This window comes from Sturnira hondurensis, unplaced genomic scaffold, assembly GCF_014824575.4.
Source record: "Sturnira hondurensis isolate 20B ecotype Veracruz unplaced genomic scaffold, ASM1482457v3 Scaffold0011875, whole genome shotgun sequence".
Taxonomy (NCBI): domain Eukaryota; kingdom Metazoa; phylum Chordata; class Mammalia; order Chiroptera; family Phyllostomidae; genus Sturnira; species Sturnira hondurensis.
The window spans coordinates 381,033-399,217 of NW_028084506.1; the positions used below are offsets into that span (position 1 = coordinate 381,033).

The 18,185-nt window shown below is 37.8% G+C and overlaps 1 protein-coding gene across 3 annotated transcripts in view; it reads left to right on the forward strand.

Annotated features, from left to right (window-relative positions):
* The first annotated feature begins 6,464 nt into the window (after positions 1 to 6,464).
* The window catches only part of CLCN3 (Cl-/H+ antiporter 3), a 68,082-nt gene continuing 56,361 nt past the window's right edge, over positions 6,465 to 18,185 (forward strand). For 2 of the 3 annotated variants that reach the window (XM_037060410.1, XM_037060414.1), the window contains exons 1-2: positions 6,465 to 6,939; positions 16,841 to 17,016. In XM_037060410.1, the coding sequence (XP_036916305.1) occupies positions 16,857 to 17,016 (160 nt within the window). In that variant the 5' untranslated portion in view covers positions 6,465 to 6,939; positions 16,841 to 16,856. Of the gene's footprint in view, positions 6,940 to 13,378; positions 13,401 to 16,840; positions 17,017 to 18,185 lie in introns of those variants that run through there. The other variant, XM_037060411.1, reaches the window with a different exon arrangement.

The window sequence follows — 18,185 nt, forward strand, 5'->3', positions numbered from 1 at the left end:
TTATAGGTGTAGAAAAAATAGAAAAAAAAAATTTCTGATAGAAAAAATGAAAATTCCTTAGACCTTTACTAAGAGTAGTATATCCTATGCCAGGTGGAAAGGCACTACCTCTATTACTAGAGTGTTCTTCTGCTAGAGATTTCTCAGAAATACATTGTCATTTATTCACATGAATTGAGCAGTAGGAAAATGATGTGGATAGGTATTATTCGTTCTTCCTAGAAAGCACTCAGCAAGGTGAAACAAATTAAAGGATAACAAATTAGAGTAAATAATTGACAGTAGGTTTACACTGAGTATTTTGCTTTTGTGAAGTTATTAATAAGTCCACGTGTTTGTGCATGTGTATGTATTTGATCAGACTACGGACATAGGAGCAATCTTTTGTGATTGAAGAAGAAGGCTTTAAAACCTTAAATGAGTAAATGCATGCTCTAAAATCCAGATCTGCTTTAGACATGTAATACCCACAACCAAGAAAAAAAAATGTGTCTTTGCATTTAGAACTGTATCTCCCTACATTCTAAGAGAGGAGTCTTTAGTTTTAAACCAATTCAGGAAATCCTACTGTGTCTAGCCTTACATAGTTTGAACCAACCATTAGCTATATATAGCTTGGACTTAAACTGTAGCAGTCTGATTAATTTATGAATCTTAACTAAGTAGGCCTAGCTCAATATGCAAAGATAAAAGTTATCTAATCAGTTCTTGAGTTTCTCTCTTTCTGAGTTAGGTCTCCTGCAAGAGCTCAGAGAGGAGTTCACTATCTGAAGAGGGACATAGATCATAATCTATTTTTAGGAAGAATAAAGTTAATCATTGAGCCCTTAGCTGTGCAGTGCCTGAGAAAGGAGTCACCTTATGAGTCTGAATTGAGGATGTACCTGTGGTTGAAGCAGCTCAGAGTATATCAGGTTCCAGTGGGCTTAGATAGGAGTTTTGTATGAAACAATCACATGAAACTAGAAAATTGTCTTCAATGTCAAAAGCTTTGAATGTAATCAGGAGTACAAATCTATTAAAGGTAGTTTCACATTCTTTCTTAGGGAAAAAGGAAAAGGACAAGAAAAGGTCATTTCCAACTATTTCCCTGATGCTGATGGAATCAGAAGGAAATTCTAGACTAGAGCCATATCACTATTTTTCTAATCTGTTTTCCTCCTTCTTGCCAATGTATATAAAATATAAGCAATAAAATCAAAGTTATTTATCTGAAATAACTCATAAACACATGAAAAGATCTATACAGCCTTATACATTTCTGATTTTCTGTAGAACTGTTTTTAATGTATTTTTAAAATAGTTATGGGAAATAATTCCATCTCCAGGTTTTTTACTTCAAAGAAAATTTACAGCAACTTGACTAGGGTCAGAGAATAAGAACTTGCAAGAAACTGAAATGTGATTTCCAGTGCTCTTTTTAAATTTATTTTGCCAGTTCTACAAAATAGCACATTACAACCTGCCACTCTCACCGTGGTGGAATTGCTGGCCGAAGGGAATGGCTTACATCACCTCCACTAACTGGTAATGCCTACCATTTCTTTCTCTCTATCTACCAGGGAAAGCAAGACTAGTGAACAAGTACTCTCAGACCTGCTTGGAATAAGTAAACTCTTAGCACTGTGAGTTTTTCTTCTTTTCCCCCATTCCTTTTTCCAAAGTTTTTTTTTGGTTGGTCAGTCGGGGACAAGTAAAGCTAATATGAGTATTGGTAGAGTTCCATTATTACTGCTTTGGCTCAATTCTAACCAAAAACATGAGTTAAATTAGAAGAACCTGACTTGACTCACGTGACTTATTTTAGCTATGTCTCCAAATACCTCCTGTATATGGAAAGCTCTTTATTTCCTTCACTTTTGTTGAGATATAACTGACATATAGCACTAAGTTTAAGGGATACGGCTTAATGATTTGACTTACATATGTGAAATGATTAGCACAATAAGTTAAGCTCCATCATCTCAAATATTCAACAGATGCAAAAAATAAAAGGGCCTCTTACATTGTGACAAGAACTCAGGATCTATTCTCAATAACTTTAATGTATACCATACAATGGTGCTAACTAGTCATCATGTTGTACATTACATCCCAGTACTTATTTTATAACTGGAAGTTTGTATCTTTTGACCACCTTCAACCAATCTCTCCACCCACACAGAGGGCTTTTAAAAAGGGATATAATATCTGTGGTCAAAAGCTGACTTAAGCAATTTATAGTAAGCAGAATAATGGCCACCCAAAGATGTCCCTGCTCCACCCTCCCATCCCTAGAATGTGGGAATAAATTAGTTTACATGGCAAGGGGGAATTAGAGTTGCTTATCAACTGACCTTAAAATAGTGAGGTGATTCTGTATTACCCAGGCAGGCTCAATGTAATCACAAAGGTCCTTAGAAGTAAAAGAGGAAGGCAAGAGAGTCAGAGTCCAAGGGTTATGTAACTATGAAAAAAGTTCAGAACGATAGGATATGAGAAGGACTCAACCCACCATAACTAAATTTGAATGTGGAGGAAGGGGCCAGTGGGCCCAGATGGAACCTCCGGAAGCTGCAGAAGGCACAGAAACGGGTTCCTCCCTCTAGGAGGAAACACAACTCTGCCAACGCCATTTTTGCCAGTGAGATTTGTGTTGGAATGCTAACCTGCAGAACGCTAAACTAATGAATTTTTGCTATTTCAAGAAACTACATTTCTGGAATGCTAATACAAATGCCTACCCCCTTAAGGTTCCAAGAGCGGAGTATGCAGAGCAGGCTCACTGGTATTTTTTTAAATACGTGGTTTAAAAAGCCCACAGCTGGACCTATAAAAACTCCTCACTGGCTATCATCTCAGCCCTTGGAAACTCCTTCTTTATCATCCCCCGCCAAGTAAGGGATCTGGTGAGTACCGCAATGAACAGGGTCCCTTCTCTAACATTTGCTGAGAAGGAATAAGATTCTGTTGGAAGTACTTATTTAGCACATAAAGAAAATGTTCAAAGACTCTAGCTGTAACTCTTAACCATCAGAAACATCCGAGTCTGTTGAAGTGGGGCTTTAACACCACCAGATTCTCGAACAAAAATCCCAGAGGAATTACAGAGAAAGTTCTTCCCTAATCTGTTGCGTTATCACCAAATTATCACATAGCTCTTTGCTTAAATAGAACATGTCTAATGTAGTGGTTCTGACTAAGTCTTGCTCATCAACTGGGAGTAATTAAAATTATGCTTGCTCAGGTCCAAACTTGGAACAATTAAAACAGAATTACCGAGGCCAGAATATCTCTTTTGAAGCTCCCCAGATGGTTCCAATACAAAGTGAAGGTTGAGAACTCCTGACAAAATGGTTATGTAGGTCAGAAACAATAGATTTTAAAGTAAATAGTTCTGATAAAGGAATAAGGTAGTGCACAATATAAACAATGTTACAGAACCAAATGTACAAATAGACTTGTTCTTGCCCACGTATAAAAGATACTTGAAATAATCCCCATGTAGGCACAAATACACTACCACAAAAAGATTTAGGGTTAATTTTTAAAAGGCTCACAGAAAGTGCATATAATTGATTAATAAACTGTGACTATTGTCCATTATTCTCAGAGTCTATGGGCCTCTTTCCAAAATTAAGAAATATATCTGCAGTGAGAGAAGAAAATATATATCTGGAAATCTCTTGTGAAAAATTCCCCTTAATTTAGCAAAGTTTTTGCTTGCTTTTCAATATGTTCCTAAAAAAAAAAATCTAAGAAACTTGTTTTTTCCTAAAAAAAAAAAATCTTAGAAACAGTTGCCCAAGTAAAACAAAAGAATATTGTTCTTGGAATTAATGTGGCTCCACTAAACGTATCATGACAGAAGTAATGGAGTCATAAGAAATACATTGACTGTATTGTCACCATGCTGTGAAGCCCTGGACTGTATTGTCTGAGAATTTTCAATTCTTCCTGGAAGAAAAGATATAAATAGGACGGACAAAAGTCACGTGTTAAGCACAGATGAGCGTGTTAAGCACACATGATGGACAGGTAAAAAGTTAGTAGGGCATATACTTGAGAACATACAAAAGGCTGGAATGACCAAGAGATGTTTAATATTCATGACTCACTAAACATACAAGAGGCACTAATATTCATTAAGCATTATATACTCCTGACGCACTAAATATACATGAGACATTCAACGTTCACCAGTCTTAGTTCTGCCACCTAGTGGTGACAGTCATACTGTGTTCCACATGTCCTGCTCAAGCAGTGCAAAATTTGTACCTGCTCTGATTAATTGGCAAGCTAGTGCTGTGGAAAGAAATTCTTGCCAGTGTATCGCTCCAATAGAGCCAGAGTGTGACATTGGCTTAGGCACCTTCCATCTCTGGTCCCTAGTTTAAACCTCAACTCTCGTCCAATTACAATACTATTAACAAGAATGCCAATGTGCCAAAGAGAGACAGGGCATAAGAACACTGCATAACCACAGGTTTCAATTAATGGGTCTTACCATCTTATTTTTACCTTATGCTAAGTATGTTCATTTTCTCCCCTCTACCCCTGTGCTTCTTATGATGTCTTAGCCATTCTTTCCATGACCTCTAGGATAGCTCACCTGGTAGTATATTTGGTAGGTATCAATGCATTGAGGTTATTTCTCACACAACATGAAGCAGTTAATACCTGGGTACTACTCAGCATTTTATGTCAAAAAATTAACAAATAACTCTTTTGTCTAATATCCTATAATTTCCAACTCTTTGCACCACAAAGAATGCCTCTCCTTGAGTGCAGATTTTCTTGGCAATGAGAGAATCTATAAATTTGGCAGGCTCTAAGATGTGTCCTTAGAAGAACTTTTAATCTTTAGGCTTTCCAAATAAACCAGATTAAGAATTTTTAGAATATTCATTATAGTAGAGTATAGTTTATTTTAATTAGAAGCTGAATTCCTTGTTCCTGAAAAGGTCACTTGAATGGCCCTTTGATTAATGCACATGTTGGGTGACTAGACCTCATTGTTTCAGGATTTAGATAGCAAGAACTTTTGGAGGGGTTTTTTTTTTTTTTGGCCTGCTTGTTAAGGAAACCTACTGCATTAACTCCTATTTTTTATGCAAGCCCTAGCCACAGGAAAGGCCAAATGGAGATTCTGAAATAAAGATACAGAGAAAAACCTGAATCTGAAAGTGTGACTTGAATCTGAGGTTGTCAATTGGTATAAACAGGTATGAGCTGAAAAAGCTGGTACCCAAGCCTCATAAAGCATAAAACCCTCTTGGGTGAGGGTATTACAAAGACGGTTTCCTTTTCTCATTAACAGCAACCCCTCCGCCCCCAACTACTGTGTTGGGGAAGAGAGGGGCACTCTCATCACCTGTGTTAGATGGCCGTGCATTTGAGAACAGCGACTCCATCTTCCTTTCTACTACTTTTTGAACTGGAAAACCTACAACTATTACCTTTTGCCTATTCAACCACTGTATTTTAGGAGTGTTGGGAGCAGATAAATTGGCCCTTCAGTTTCACAGGTCATAACAGTATTCTGATTGTGTTGAAGAGATTGTTATTTTTAGTTGATGCATACAAAAGTATACAGCGGGTAAAGTATCATAATATCTGCATCCTACTTTCACATGCTTTGGGGGCAAAATACACCCAAATAGAGATGACGCAAATATGACTGATCCTGTCATGCCCACGATGCAAACCGTTCAATATCATATTCAATTTTAATAAGTTGAATTTACACTTTGAAAAAAGTTATATATTTTCTCCAAAATATATAATTTGCCAGCATCATTTCTGAAAATGCATAATGGCTAAATTCGGGCTATCGGTTTTCTTTACTTGAACATTTGGCACATAGCCTGCAGCGACGCTACCCCACTGCATTTCCCGCCTGCGACCTGTAAGCACAGGCGACATGGGGTGGGTGCTCGTCTGAATTCCAAGGCCCACATTTCTCACGGTCTAAGTGTTAGTTACTAGCACTCCTAGACGGCTGCTTTTGGTTTTCAGTCTCGGGATCGACGCCTGCCGGCGTTTCACGCGCTGCTCTGGGACACGGTCTTCTCTCCCCGGCGTGGAAGTGCAGCTCCTCGAGGACGCTGCTGGAGGCGCGCGTCTCTAGACTTCTGAGACACCTTTTCCGGAGGCAGCCACCTCCAGTCCTTTCACGAGGTCACCAGCGGGGCAAACAGCAAAACGGAGTGACGCGAGCCGACCCACAGGAAAGGTTTCACACCCACAGCGGCCTCTTGGCGGGTGCTCCCCACTTCCTCGGTCAGTTCCTCCTAGAGCCCCACCCCCTGTTTCCGCATTGCCCAATAGGCGCCTTTGCGGAGCTGCTAGGCCGGAGGAGGCGGTGTTGGGGCGGCCGGACGTCGAGCGGCCGTTCACGTCTACGCGGTGACGTCACACGCCGCCGCACCTGTCGGGCTCTGGATTTTTTGCGGCTTTTTCTTCCCCTTCCGTGGGTCGGGGCCGCTCTGTTCCGGAACCAGCGGTATCTTTCCTGTAGTCTAAGTTCGCCTGCCGCCGGAATCCGGCTGCCTGTTGAGGAAGGAGGGTGTGGTGGGTTGAACGCCGTTCTACTTCATCCTGAGTTAAACCGTGGATTCAGTTTTAGTCTCTTAAAAAGAAAGTGATGTTGGAGGTTATTTTTAATTTTGGATAGCAGCAGGTTGACCCTAGGGCCCAACGCAAGGTGATTTAACTTTTATGCTGCTCCTGTGTTTGGAGGAGGACCAAAAAAAAAAAAAAAGTCCCACCTGGCAAAATTTCCATAACCTCTTCAGTCGAAAGCTCCAGGTATTTTTAAAATTGCGATAGTTCTTGTTGTGTCACGCTTCTTCAGGTGGAGCTCCCAGGGTTAACTAGGTCTTGGGTTTGAAACAGATGCAGAGTCCAAAGGCAGTGCAGAAAACAGCCACCGATTTTGCTATGCCTCTGAGCTGCAAGGTGAGTTGCATTCTGTGAGTGAAAATTCGTTAGCTGTCCTGTTCACGGTTTTGGGGTCAACAGTGATGCCAAGGCTGTTATTTTGGTTTATGTATAACAAATGTACCTACATGATGTTTACATCGACGCTGATGAGCTATATGCCCTCGAACATACTGTAATATTTCACTTGTTTGGTCCAGGAGACATCGAGGGACCTTTGAAAAGAATGGAAGTAGGTTGCAGGAAAAGATTAAATTTGAACCCAGAGAGTGAGATTTACTTTCTCAAACTTTGTCCAAATTTAAAGTACATACCGAGTTTTAAATTCTTTAGGTTGATGTGTATATGTAAAACGTTTGTATTTTAATCTTGGACCAGAAGCTTCCTTAGAATGTCAATTAATTTTGCACGTGCTTCATTTGTATAACATGTTAAGACTGGGACACATAGAAAACAATTACACTTATATGTGAACATTTATTACAGTTGAGTCAACAGTGGGCATACCGGGTTTTTTTGTTGTAATTCAGAAGTTCATTTCTGCGAACTATGTAAACTTTTTTGATCTATGCATTCAGTTACTGCACTATCATTGTGGCTTGTGTCATTGATTATTAAATCTTTCCAAAAGTGATTTTCTTTTCATCTCTAGAGAGCTAATTTAGAAATTTTTTCTTGATGAGGAATGTATGGAAGTAATTTAACCGATGTCAGTTTTATGTGTCTTATTCTGCATTTATATACCTTATGTGATCACCACATGTCTAATAACTCAAAGACTGATTCTTTGCTTGAAAAATGAGTCAAATGATTTAGGAGAGCATCTGAATGCTTAGTACCTACATCATTACTTAGCAGTTGTTTTAGCATGTGTTTTCAAGCAAATGTTGCTTAACAGGAATGCAAATATTTAACCAGGTTTTGGTTGTAGACAGTTCAGGCAAGCAGATTTGCTGAGGTTATGATTTTATGTTAGTAAATTGGCATTTTTCAGGTCATGTTGGTGTTTTGGCTTTCGATTTCCTGTTGTGACTTGTTAGTAATAATTTTCAGACCTCTCAGTAAGACAGATTTGATCTCTGTGGTGGGTCACATATCAAAGCAGTATCCAATGTATCTTATGGGGTTTGGCTACTATGACTGCTTTGTAGAACTTTAGGCTAAGTTTCTAATCAGACTTGTCAGCAGTGATCTAAAACTTATGACATAGTAAGTGTTAATATTTGTTGAGTGAATTCTATGATTCAGGATCTTCCCTAAGTGGTTTTTGTAGATTACAGTATTTCAATTTCCACACCAACTCCATGAAGTAGGCACTTTCCAGTGTTCCTATTGTACAGAGACGGAAACTGAGGCATACGAGATTTAATTAATTTGCCCAAGGATTCAGTAAGTGTCAGAACTGAGACTGAAGCCTGGCACAATGACTTCAGAGCTCTTGCTCTCAATGGCTACATTATAATGCTGGCAAGACTAATTAAAATGCTACAAGAAAAGATAGGATGAGAGAGGTGGCACCATGGCTTAATATATTTTTCAATTATAAAAGTAATTACAGAAACTCTGGAATTCTTTTTTTCTTTAAAACTCTCATTCTCTCATTCTAATAAACCCTGTTTTTGCATTTTTTAATATGCACATTCACATGTGTATATAAACATCGTACCTTTGATTCATTTTGACTCTTAAAGATAAGTGTTCTTTAGTCAAATATAAAATGGAGGATGAAACCATGCGGGGAAACTGGCCATTCGCATTGCTAAAATATGGAAAGATTTTGATCTGCCACTTTGGAACCAAATTAAATATATTTCTTGATCTCATGGTAAGTAGTTAAACATTTTGTCTTGTAAAATCATGAAAATTACTTGGTTTTCAAAGTGTAAGCCTTTCATGGCACCTTTTTGTTGGATTTTTGTTTACTTTTTTCCCCTTGTTATAGTCTGAGCCTTATATTTGTGTGTTTATCCTTTTAAAATCATCTGGCATTTAACTTTGGCATGGCTCTAACATTCTTTATGAATCAAGGAAATTTTCTTTAGAGTAGATAGCTACTTCCTTTAGGAGTTATCCATTTCATACCTTTTTGAAGAAAAATATAAGGCATAGCCATTTGGATATCTAGCTAACTTAATTAACACTTCATATTAACAGTAATCAGTAAGTGACTGATTTACTTTCACACTTAGCTGTGGTCCTCAGCCCTAATCAGTCTTCTTTATAAGTAAGGTGAAACTTTTTTGAAAGCTATGAAAATCAGTATACTACCTCAGGCTATTAATCACTTAATTAACCATTTCCAGGGTCTTCTTAGTTCTAACTCTTCCCCACCTGTTACAGTTTGGGGGCTAGATTACATTCCCTTTATTGTGGTTTGGCCTTGAATAGGACTAAAACTTGGAAGTTTGAGCGGGGGACCCCCCAAAAGTCCGGAATTATCTTCTGGAGGGTGGGCCTCCAGTGGTACAGGCTTCCTCTGCTAGCTGAATATTTTAGAAACCCATCTGTATCAATGTACCACCTGGTATTGCTGTGAGAGGCTGCATTTGGCTTTAGTGAGGTTTTTTTTTTTTGGAAGACTCAATGTGTTTGTTGATGAGCAGTTGTTGACCAAGAATGGCATAACCCGTATATCCCACCCTCTCCAATTGATCTTGCCCCTCAGTCATTTTTTTCTCCTGTGAAACAAGTCCTTAAAGGAAACGTTTTGCTTATGTGGAAGAGGTGAAACAAAAAATGGCAGAAGCACTAAAAGGCATCAAAATTGACGAGTTCAAAAACTGTTTTGAGCCATGGAAAAATGTCTTGATAGGTGTATTGCATCAAATGGAGTACACTTTGAAGGTGACTGAAGTTTAAACATGAAGAATAAATACACAGTTTTTTAATAAATTCTGTTTTGGGGGGGGTCCCCCTTCATAATTGTGCAGTTGGAAAGAACACTTAAGTCTTGAGTCTTGTAAGCTGTAAGAGACAAAAACTTATTTCTTCCAACTGTTTTTGAATTAATTAGTCAAGTCAGAATCTAAGCAGTTATCTTAGGTTTCTTCTTTACCATTCCCTACATTTTATTAGTTACCATATCCTCTTAAATATTTCTCAAAGTCTTGAGAAATATTTAAGAGGATATGGTAACTGATTAAGTCTTGGTTTCTACTCCTCCAAGGTGCTATGCCTTATTTCAGTATGCCCTTGCTGTTTTATATATTTGGAATTTTTAAGGGTCTGCTATAATAAGGATCACCTCACTTAACTTCTCTCCCTATCTTTAGCCTTCAGTCTCTTGCCCTTCTATCTGTCTTCCACAGTACTGCCAGCATTGGTCTGCTAAAATTCATATCTGATGTGTGGTTTCTCTCTTCAAACTCTTAATGGTTTCCCATGTGTATAAATGAGTAAAAATTAAATGACTTTCTTAGCATGACATGACCCCTTTTCTTGACCTGGCCTGTGTTCATCTCTCCCACTACTCTTTAGTCCCGTTCTTCTTCTCTTCCATAAGCCAAAACCTTAGCAAGTTTTATTACTATGCTGCTGTTTTTGCACATTTTTTGCCTATATTGACTTTATTTATACTTAGCCCAGTTAACTCACCCTAATCATTGAGTACTCAACTGAAACCTTCCCTCTGTTACTACCTGTTCACAAAATTTCCCAGGCAGCATGCTATTGCTTTTCAGTGTTAATTATTAAATACCTTGTGGGTAGCTCTCTTGTGGTACTACCCACACACCATGCTGTGGTTACTTGTCTGTCTTTAACCTCACTGCCTTGGGAATAGGGACCATATCTTACTTATTACCCCAGCACCTGGCTTTGGCCCTGGTATATGTTCCCTGATGAGTAAATGGTTTTTAAATGAATTAATAAACATCTCTGAAAACTAACTTCAGCTACTAGGTAGATGGTGATCCTGTAAACTTCTATAGGGAGATTAAGAGGACAGGTAAGTTTGGGGCAAATATTTATTCAGCTTGAGTCTTGCTGAATTTGAGTTCCCATATAACATCTAAGTAGAGGTGTGCCCTGAATCTGTGATGCATTTGTTACATATTCATGCCTGAAATGTTAATTGACGGAGAAAGAGTTTATAGATATAAACAGGATTATTCTAAAGTTCGTATAGAAGGGCAAAGAAGCTAGAGTAGCTAATGTAGTTTTGAAACATAAAAATAGTAAGAAATTAATATATCCATTTTCAGGACTTATAATCAAAATGGTAGTATTGCTGAAGGTAGAAGTACATGGATGATTGTAACAGAACAGAGAATGCTGAAGTAGACCCACGCAGATACGCACAACTAATTTTGGCGGAGGCACAAAAACAATTCAGTAGAAGAAAGATAACTTTTTCAGCAAATGATGCCATAGCAATTGGACATCCATATGTCAAAAAACAAAATAAGCAAACAAAAAAATAAAATGAACCTCAAGCTATATCTTAAACCTTATGTCAGAATTCATTCTCGGTGGATCATGAGTTAAATGTAAAATATAAAACTATAAAACTTTTAAGAAAAAATTCAGAATATTTGCAAGGTGGGTTCTTAGTTTTCACACCACAAGCATTGTCCATAAAGGAATAATTGATAAATTAAACTTAATTAAAATTAAATATTTTTGCTCTGTGATAAGCCTGCTTACGAGGAATAAAAGCTACAGAGTGGGAGAAAATGTTTACAAACAGCATATCTGACAAAGGACTAGTATCTAGGATACATATTTTAAAATATAAAACTCGGTAGTAAAAAAGCAATCCAGTTAGAAAATGGGCAAAAGATATGAGCAGTCATTTCATTGAATAGGATATGCAGATAGCAAATACATGTATAAAAATGTTCAACATTATTGGTCATTAGGGAAATGTAAATTAAAACAATGAGAGATCATTATACATCTATTAGAATAGTTAAAATAAAAAATAGTGACAACATCAAGTGCTGGTAAGGACATGGTGAAACTGTGTAACCTATACATTGTTGGAATATAAAATTGGCAGTTTCTTAAAAACCTAAATGTCTTTCCCTGGCCGGGTGGCTTAGTGGATTGAGTGTTGGCTTATGAACCAAAAGGCCACTGGTTCAATTCCTGGTTAGGACACATGCCTGGGTCTTCATTGGGTGAATGGTTAAACAAATTGGTATACCCATACCATGGAATACTATTCAGTGATAAAAAGGAAAGAATGATTGATACATACAGCCACCTAAATGAATCTAGACGATTCTGACTACAAGAAGCTAATCCCCAAAAGTACCGTAGTGAATGATTCCATTTATGTGACATTCTTTTTTTTTAAGATTATATTCATTTTATTTTTAGACAGAGGGGAGGAAGGTAGAAGGGGAGGGAAGCATCAATGTGTCATTGCCTCTCCCACGCCCCCCACCGGGGACCCAGCCTGCAATCCAAGACACATGCCCTGACTGGGAGTCGAACCTGTGACCCTTTGGTTCACAGGCTGGCGCTCAATCCACCGAGCCACACCAGTCAGGGCTATGTGACAGTCTTCAAATGGCAAACTTACAGAAATAGAAAATAGATTACGGGTTGCCATGTGTTAAGGAAGGGGTGGGAGGGGCGCTGGAAGATTGTGGTCGTAGCTGTCCAAGGGCAACAGGAGGCATCCTTGTGGTGATGGAAATGCCCCGTATTTTGACTTTATCAATGTCAGTATCCTGACTGTGATATCATGCTATAGTTTTACAAGTTACCATTGGTAATTAAGTAAAGGGTACGAGAATCTCTTATATTATCTATTACGACTGCATGTGAAGTCACAATTGTCTCAAAAAGTTTCATTACAAAAAAAATAAAGAAGTGGTATGTGCCAGTTGTTGTGCAAATGATTGAATATGTAATGTTGAGCAAAAAGTGACACAGTGCCAGACCTTATGATACATTCTAGAAGGGAAGACAGACATTATTTAAGTAATCACATAAATAAGTACAACATTACAACTGTGATAAGTGCCAGAAGAGAAAAAGAGGGCTGTAAGAACTAACAGTGAAAATCTGGTCTAGTCAGGAAAGGTCTGCCCAGGTAGTTAGTAGGTGAAGGGAGATTTTCCTTACCAGCTGCGTGGTTTGGGCAAGTTATTTAAACTCTGTGCTTCAGTCTTCTCATCTGTTAAATGGGGATAATAATAGCTAAGCTTTAGGGTTGTGATTGCATTAAAGGCAAATATCAAATGAGTTAACTTGTGACCCATGTAGGATAGTGCCTAACGTACACTTTAAGAATTTGTTAAATAAATAAAGGGATACTTGCTCTGAAGAATGAGCAGGAGAATTGATTAGAGAGGAGAAGGGTGTGTTCTTGGCAGAGGGAGCAATAAAGGCGGAGGCTAGAGACAGGAAAGCCTGGTAGGACTGAGAGGAAGATTAGTGAGCCAAGAATACTGCAAGAGGTACACACTAAAAAAAAAAAAATGGAGCTGGAGAACTAGGCAGAGGCCAGGCTGCATAGGGCTTTGTCGGTGAGTTTCAACTCTTGTCTGCTAAGGGTGGTGAGAAGTGATTAAGACTGATCTCTCCCAGTGGGAGAGATTACTGGTCAGACTTGCCTTTAGAAAAGAGCACACACTGACTGCGATGTGGAGCTCAGGTCAGAGGAGGTCAAGATGACTCTACATAGATCATGCCCGAACTTACTGTGGCAAACCAGGCTTTATCCCCAGAGATTTTCATCAGTTTATTGCTATAATCTTCATAACTCTCCAAAAATATATGCAAGCTGTTATGTGTCTATCATAATGTTTCGAGTATGTATTTGACAATTAAAAAGGAAAAGATGGCTGTAGTATTGTTTTCACATGCAAAATTTCAGGTGCTGTGTTACGATTTAAATACCCTTTTGTGGACCAGCCTGAGAATCTAGTCTAGAACTTAAAAAGATTTAACACTGATTCCAGATTGCTTCTTTATATTTCCTCTGTGCTGTCATAGTTTTGAATACTTTGCGGTCGTGCTGCCCGTAAAAACATTTGTGCTGTAACTGCCAGCCACACGTGCGCAGTTCTAAACTTCTTAGGAGGCATAGTAAAAGGTAAAAAGGAAATGATGAGGTTAATTTTGATAATGTATTTTATTTAACCCAATATATCTACAGTATATATATATATCCAATATATTATTTCAACAAGCAATCAATATAAAGTTATCAATGTAATACTTGATTTTTTTCTTGTAAAGTCTTAAAAATCCGTGGGATTTTTACCTTGGAGCACATCTCAGTTTGGACTGGCCGTGTTTCCCTGCTGGTGGCTGCTGAACAGACAGTGCAGTTCTAAAGGCTTCTGGGTTAATAGGAGTACTTTGTGTGGCTTTTAAGTTATCAGATTTATAGAAATACTAACCCATGCGGACATGAGTATAATAAACTTTTGGAACAGAGTTGGTTGCTCTTCTTATAAAGAAAGGTGTGGAGTTCTAGATATCTCAGAGGTATTAGTGAAATGAAGTTTTTTAAACATTTTGAAAGAGTTAAGTTGCCACACTTAGGGTTTTGAGGAGCTTTTAGGAATAAAATGAAGGAGATATGTTGGAACTTGCTGATTGAGGTCTCAGTATATAGAAAGTTTTAATTATTTTAGAGAGATTTCTCAGTGATATGAAACCTGTGACTAATGTTTATTTGGTGTATGTTATTGTATAAAGGCCTTCTAGTCTGATTATCAGGTAAAGAAGTGAGGAATAGAATGTCTGTGTTCTTTGCAAAATCTTAGCCTTCATGCTTTGATACATCAAAATTAAAATGATTCTTGAACTATAAATGCTTATTTCTTAAAAAAGCCTTTAGTTATTTACTGAAGAGCTATAATACTTAATTTGATTGCTTTTGTGGACATTGCAAAATTCTTACTATGGTTATTTTCATTCTATTCTGTCTTAACATTTACCTTAAATATAAAACTCTTGTTTTAATTAGTACATTCTAAAAAATGTCAATATGTAATAATAGGCCATCTTTGGTAGAAGTAACCATAAGACATTAATGAAGTTATAAAGCAGTACATATTTAATTTTTTCTTTGTTGAGGCAGACACCGGCCCGCAGTGTCCACATCATTATACATGAAATGAGACATTCACACAGGCAGCTGAGTCTGGTGGAGGAAAAGGGACAGCATGGCTTTTCTCTCAAGGGGAGCAAGAGCCCTCGGCCCTTGCCAGGACAGGCCTTCATGGGTTTCTCAGCATATTACATGATGGTCCTCATTTACTATGCACAGGTTCACTTTAGGTGGTTACCTTTTACAGAAAACAAAGGAGCCAATGCTGCTAAACACATCACAGAACAGGGATATTTGCAAATGAAAAGGGCAAAAGTGGTTGGACCAGTTACACTGGTCCTAGGAAGGTTTAGCATGGATTTTAGGAAGTTACTTTGCAGTAAATGTTTGCCACTGGCCACTGGGCCCATGCCATGCAGAATGGTCTCCTACACTTTGTAACATATATGCTAGTTTTTTGTTATTGTTCCAAGACCAGGTTAATACTGATCTTTTACCTCATTGCTTGAATAAATAATTTGGCATTTATTATCCATGTATTATGTACCAGTCACCACCAGATGCTGAGAATGGAGATATGTTCCAAGGAGCTCTCAAAATTTTACTTTCTATAAATTAGGAAATGGATGTATTAAATCTGTTTTTTTTTAAGATTTTATTTTTTTTATCTTTAGAGGGGAAGGGAAAGAGAGAGGGAGAGAAATATCAATGTATGGTTGCTTCTCATGTGTCTCCTGCTGGGAACTGGCCTGCAACCCAAGCATGTGCCCTGACTGGGAATCGAACCTAGGTTGTTTGGTTCGCAGGCTTGCACTCAATCCACTGAGCTACACCAGCCAGGGTGTTTAAAATCTGTTTAAAATAGTGATGTTTTATTTTTCTAAAAATATGTGTAAAAGCTTTACACATATTTTTAAAATTATTATAGCGCTTTGATGTTATTTTCCATATGCAGAAGAAAAATTTATTGAAGACAAGAGATTGTCTTAAAACACTTCAAGTCTTCACTGCTAGAATTCATTGGAGTATGAATTAAAATTCGTATAAAATTGGAGTATGCTTAGCTCCTCTCATCTTTTATTTCCTGTATATACTTATTATGACATATGTAGTAAGTCTTGTTTTACAAGGTCTACTGGTTTCGCTATTTTTATGACTATCTTTCAACTCCTACACGTGAACCTTCCAAGTAGATTGCTAATGTGTACCATTTTGATGTTGAGCAAGTAGGTAGATGCATTTTTAAAATACCAAACTATGAGTAAACCAGTAAAAACATGAGATGCTTATTTGGTACTACCTGCTTTGAAAACATGAGAATTGTTACATATTAGATTTTCCATGACTGATATTTGACAATGGGCTCTGAAGATTTAAATTTTAAAATGAAAAAAGAATGAAGGTAATATTAAAATAATTTAAATTACAGCATTTAAAACTTGTACTTGCCTCTCCTAAAATATGCAAAGGGACAGTCTGACTTTTGGATGTGGTACCTCAGCCATCTTGTTCCTGTCCCCTGTGGACAACTTTCTGGGAAATCCCTCCAGAGGTAGTCTGTACCTGCAGTGATACACTGCGTTCACCCCGCCCCCACGTATGTTGTAGTGTATTGTAAACACTTCTCTGTACTTTGTTCTTCAACTTAACAGGTGATCTTGAAGATCATCTCACTTGTATACCTCTATCTGAAGAAATTCTTAATTCTATTTTACAGCTGCACAGTGAAAATAGAATTATTAAATCATCCCAAAAGACTTCACATGGTAGATGTTGAGCTATTGTTACAGTGAATGAACTTAATATTTTTTCAGTACAAATATCAGAAGTTTCTTTCTGTCATGTACTAGATAATTTTTATTATGGGTTGAGGAAAATTTTAAACAATTTTTCTCCTCTTTTCAGATAACCAGCCAGCTCAATGGAGTCTGAGCAACTGTTTCATAGAGGCTACTATAGAAACAGCTATAACAGTATAACCAGTGCCAGTAGCGATGAGGAGCTTTTAGATGGAGCAGGTGTCATTATGGACTTCCAGACTTCTGAAGATGACAATTTGTTAGATGGTGACACAGTAGTTGGTAAGTTTGGCTTTACAACTTGTAATATTTGTAGTCATGAACATGTATGAACCTGTAAATATTTGTTTTACTGAGTTTGCGCTTTTGAGTAACTTTTTAAAAATGGAGGTGATCCATGTAACATAAAAACCACTTTTAAGTCTACCATTCAGTGGCATTTTGCACACTCACAGTGTTGTGCAACTGTTGCTTCTTTCTAGTTCCAGACATTTTCATTACCCCCATAGAAAGCCTTGTAATGTTTACATAATGTAAACATAATGTGATGCAGAGATATACACAACTGTAATTGGGGTTCTCTGAGAAACAGAATTAATAGGATTAACACTGATATGTAGGAAGACACTTCTTACGAGCCATTGGCTCACATGGCTGTGGAAGCTGAGAAGTCCCATGAACTGCCACCTGCAAGTTGGAGGCCCAGGGAAGTTGCTGGTGTAATTCTGGTCCAAACTCAAAAGCCTGAGAACCAGGGGAACCAGTGGTGAAGTCCCAGACTGAGCCCTGGATCCTGGAGCCCTGATGTCCTAGGGCAGGAGAAGACAGATGTCCCACCTCAAGCAGAGAGCAAATTCACCTTTCTGCTTCATTGTTCTATTCAGATCATCAGCTGAATGGTGGCAACTTTCTTTGGTGAGGGCATCTTTTTTCAGTCTCCCAAGTCAAATAAATGCCAGGCTCTTCTGGAAGGACCCTCACAGACACATACACAAAAATAATGTTTTACCAGCTATCTGGGCATCTCTTAGTCCAGGCAAATTGACCCATAAAATTAACTGTCACAACCACTATCAAATTCTAAGTGTGGAAACTAATGAATTTCTACAAAGTGAATACCTCATATAATTATCCCTCTATGAAGAAAGAAAGCATTATCAGGACCCCCAGAATCTTCCCTTGTTTCCCCTTTCAGTTTCAAAGGTAACTACTATTTTGATTCCTATTACTGTACATTAGCTTTCAGGTATTTAATTTTATATAAATGGAATTTTATATATATATTTTGGGGTCCGGTGTCCTTGACTAATGTTTTTGAGATTCACCTATGTTGTTGACTATAGCAGTAGTTAATTTATTTTCAATGCCTTGTAATATCCCATTGTGTAAATATGCTGCAATCTATCTGTTCTATCCATTCTGCATTGTCGATGGATATTTAGAGTTTTTTC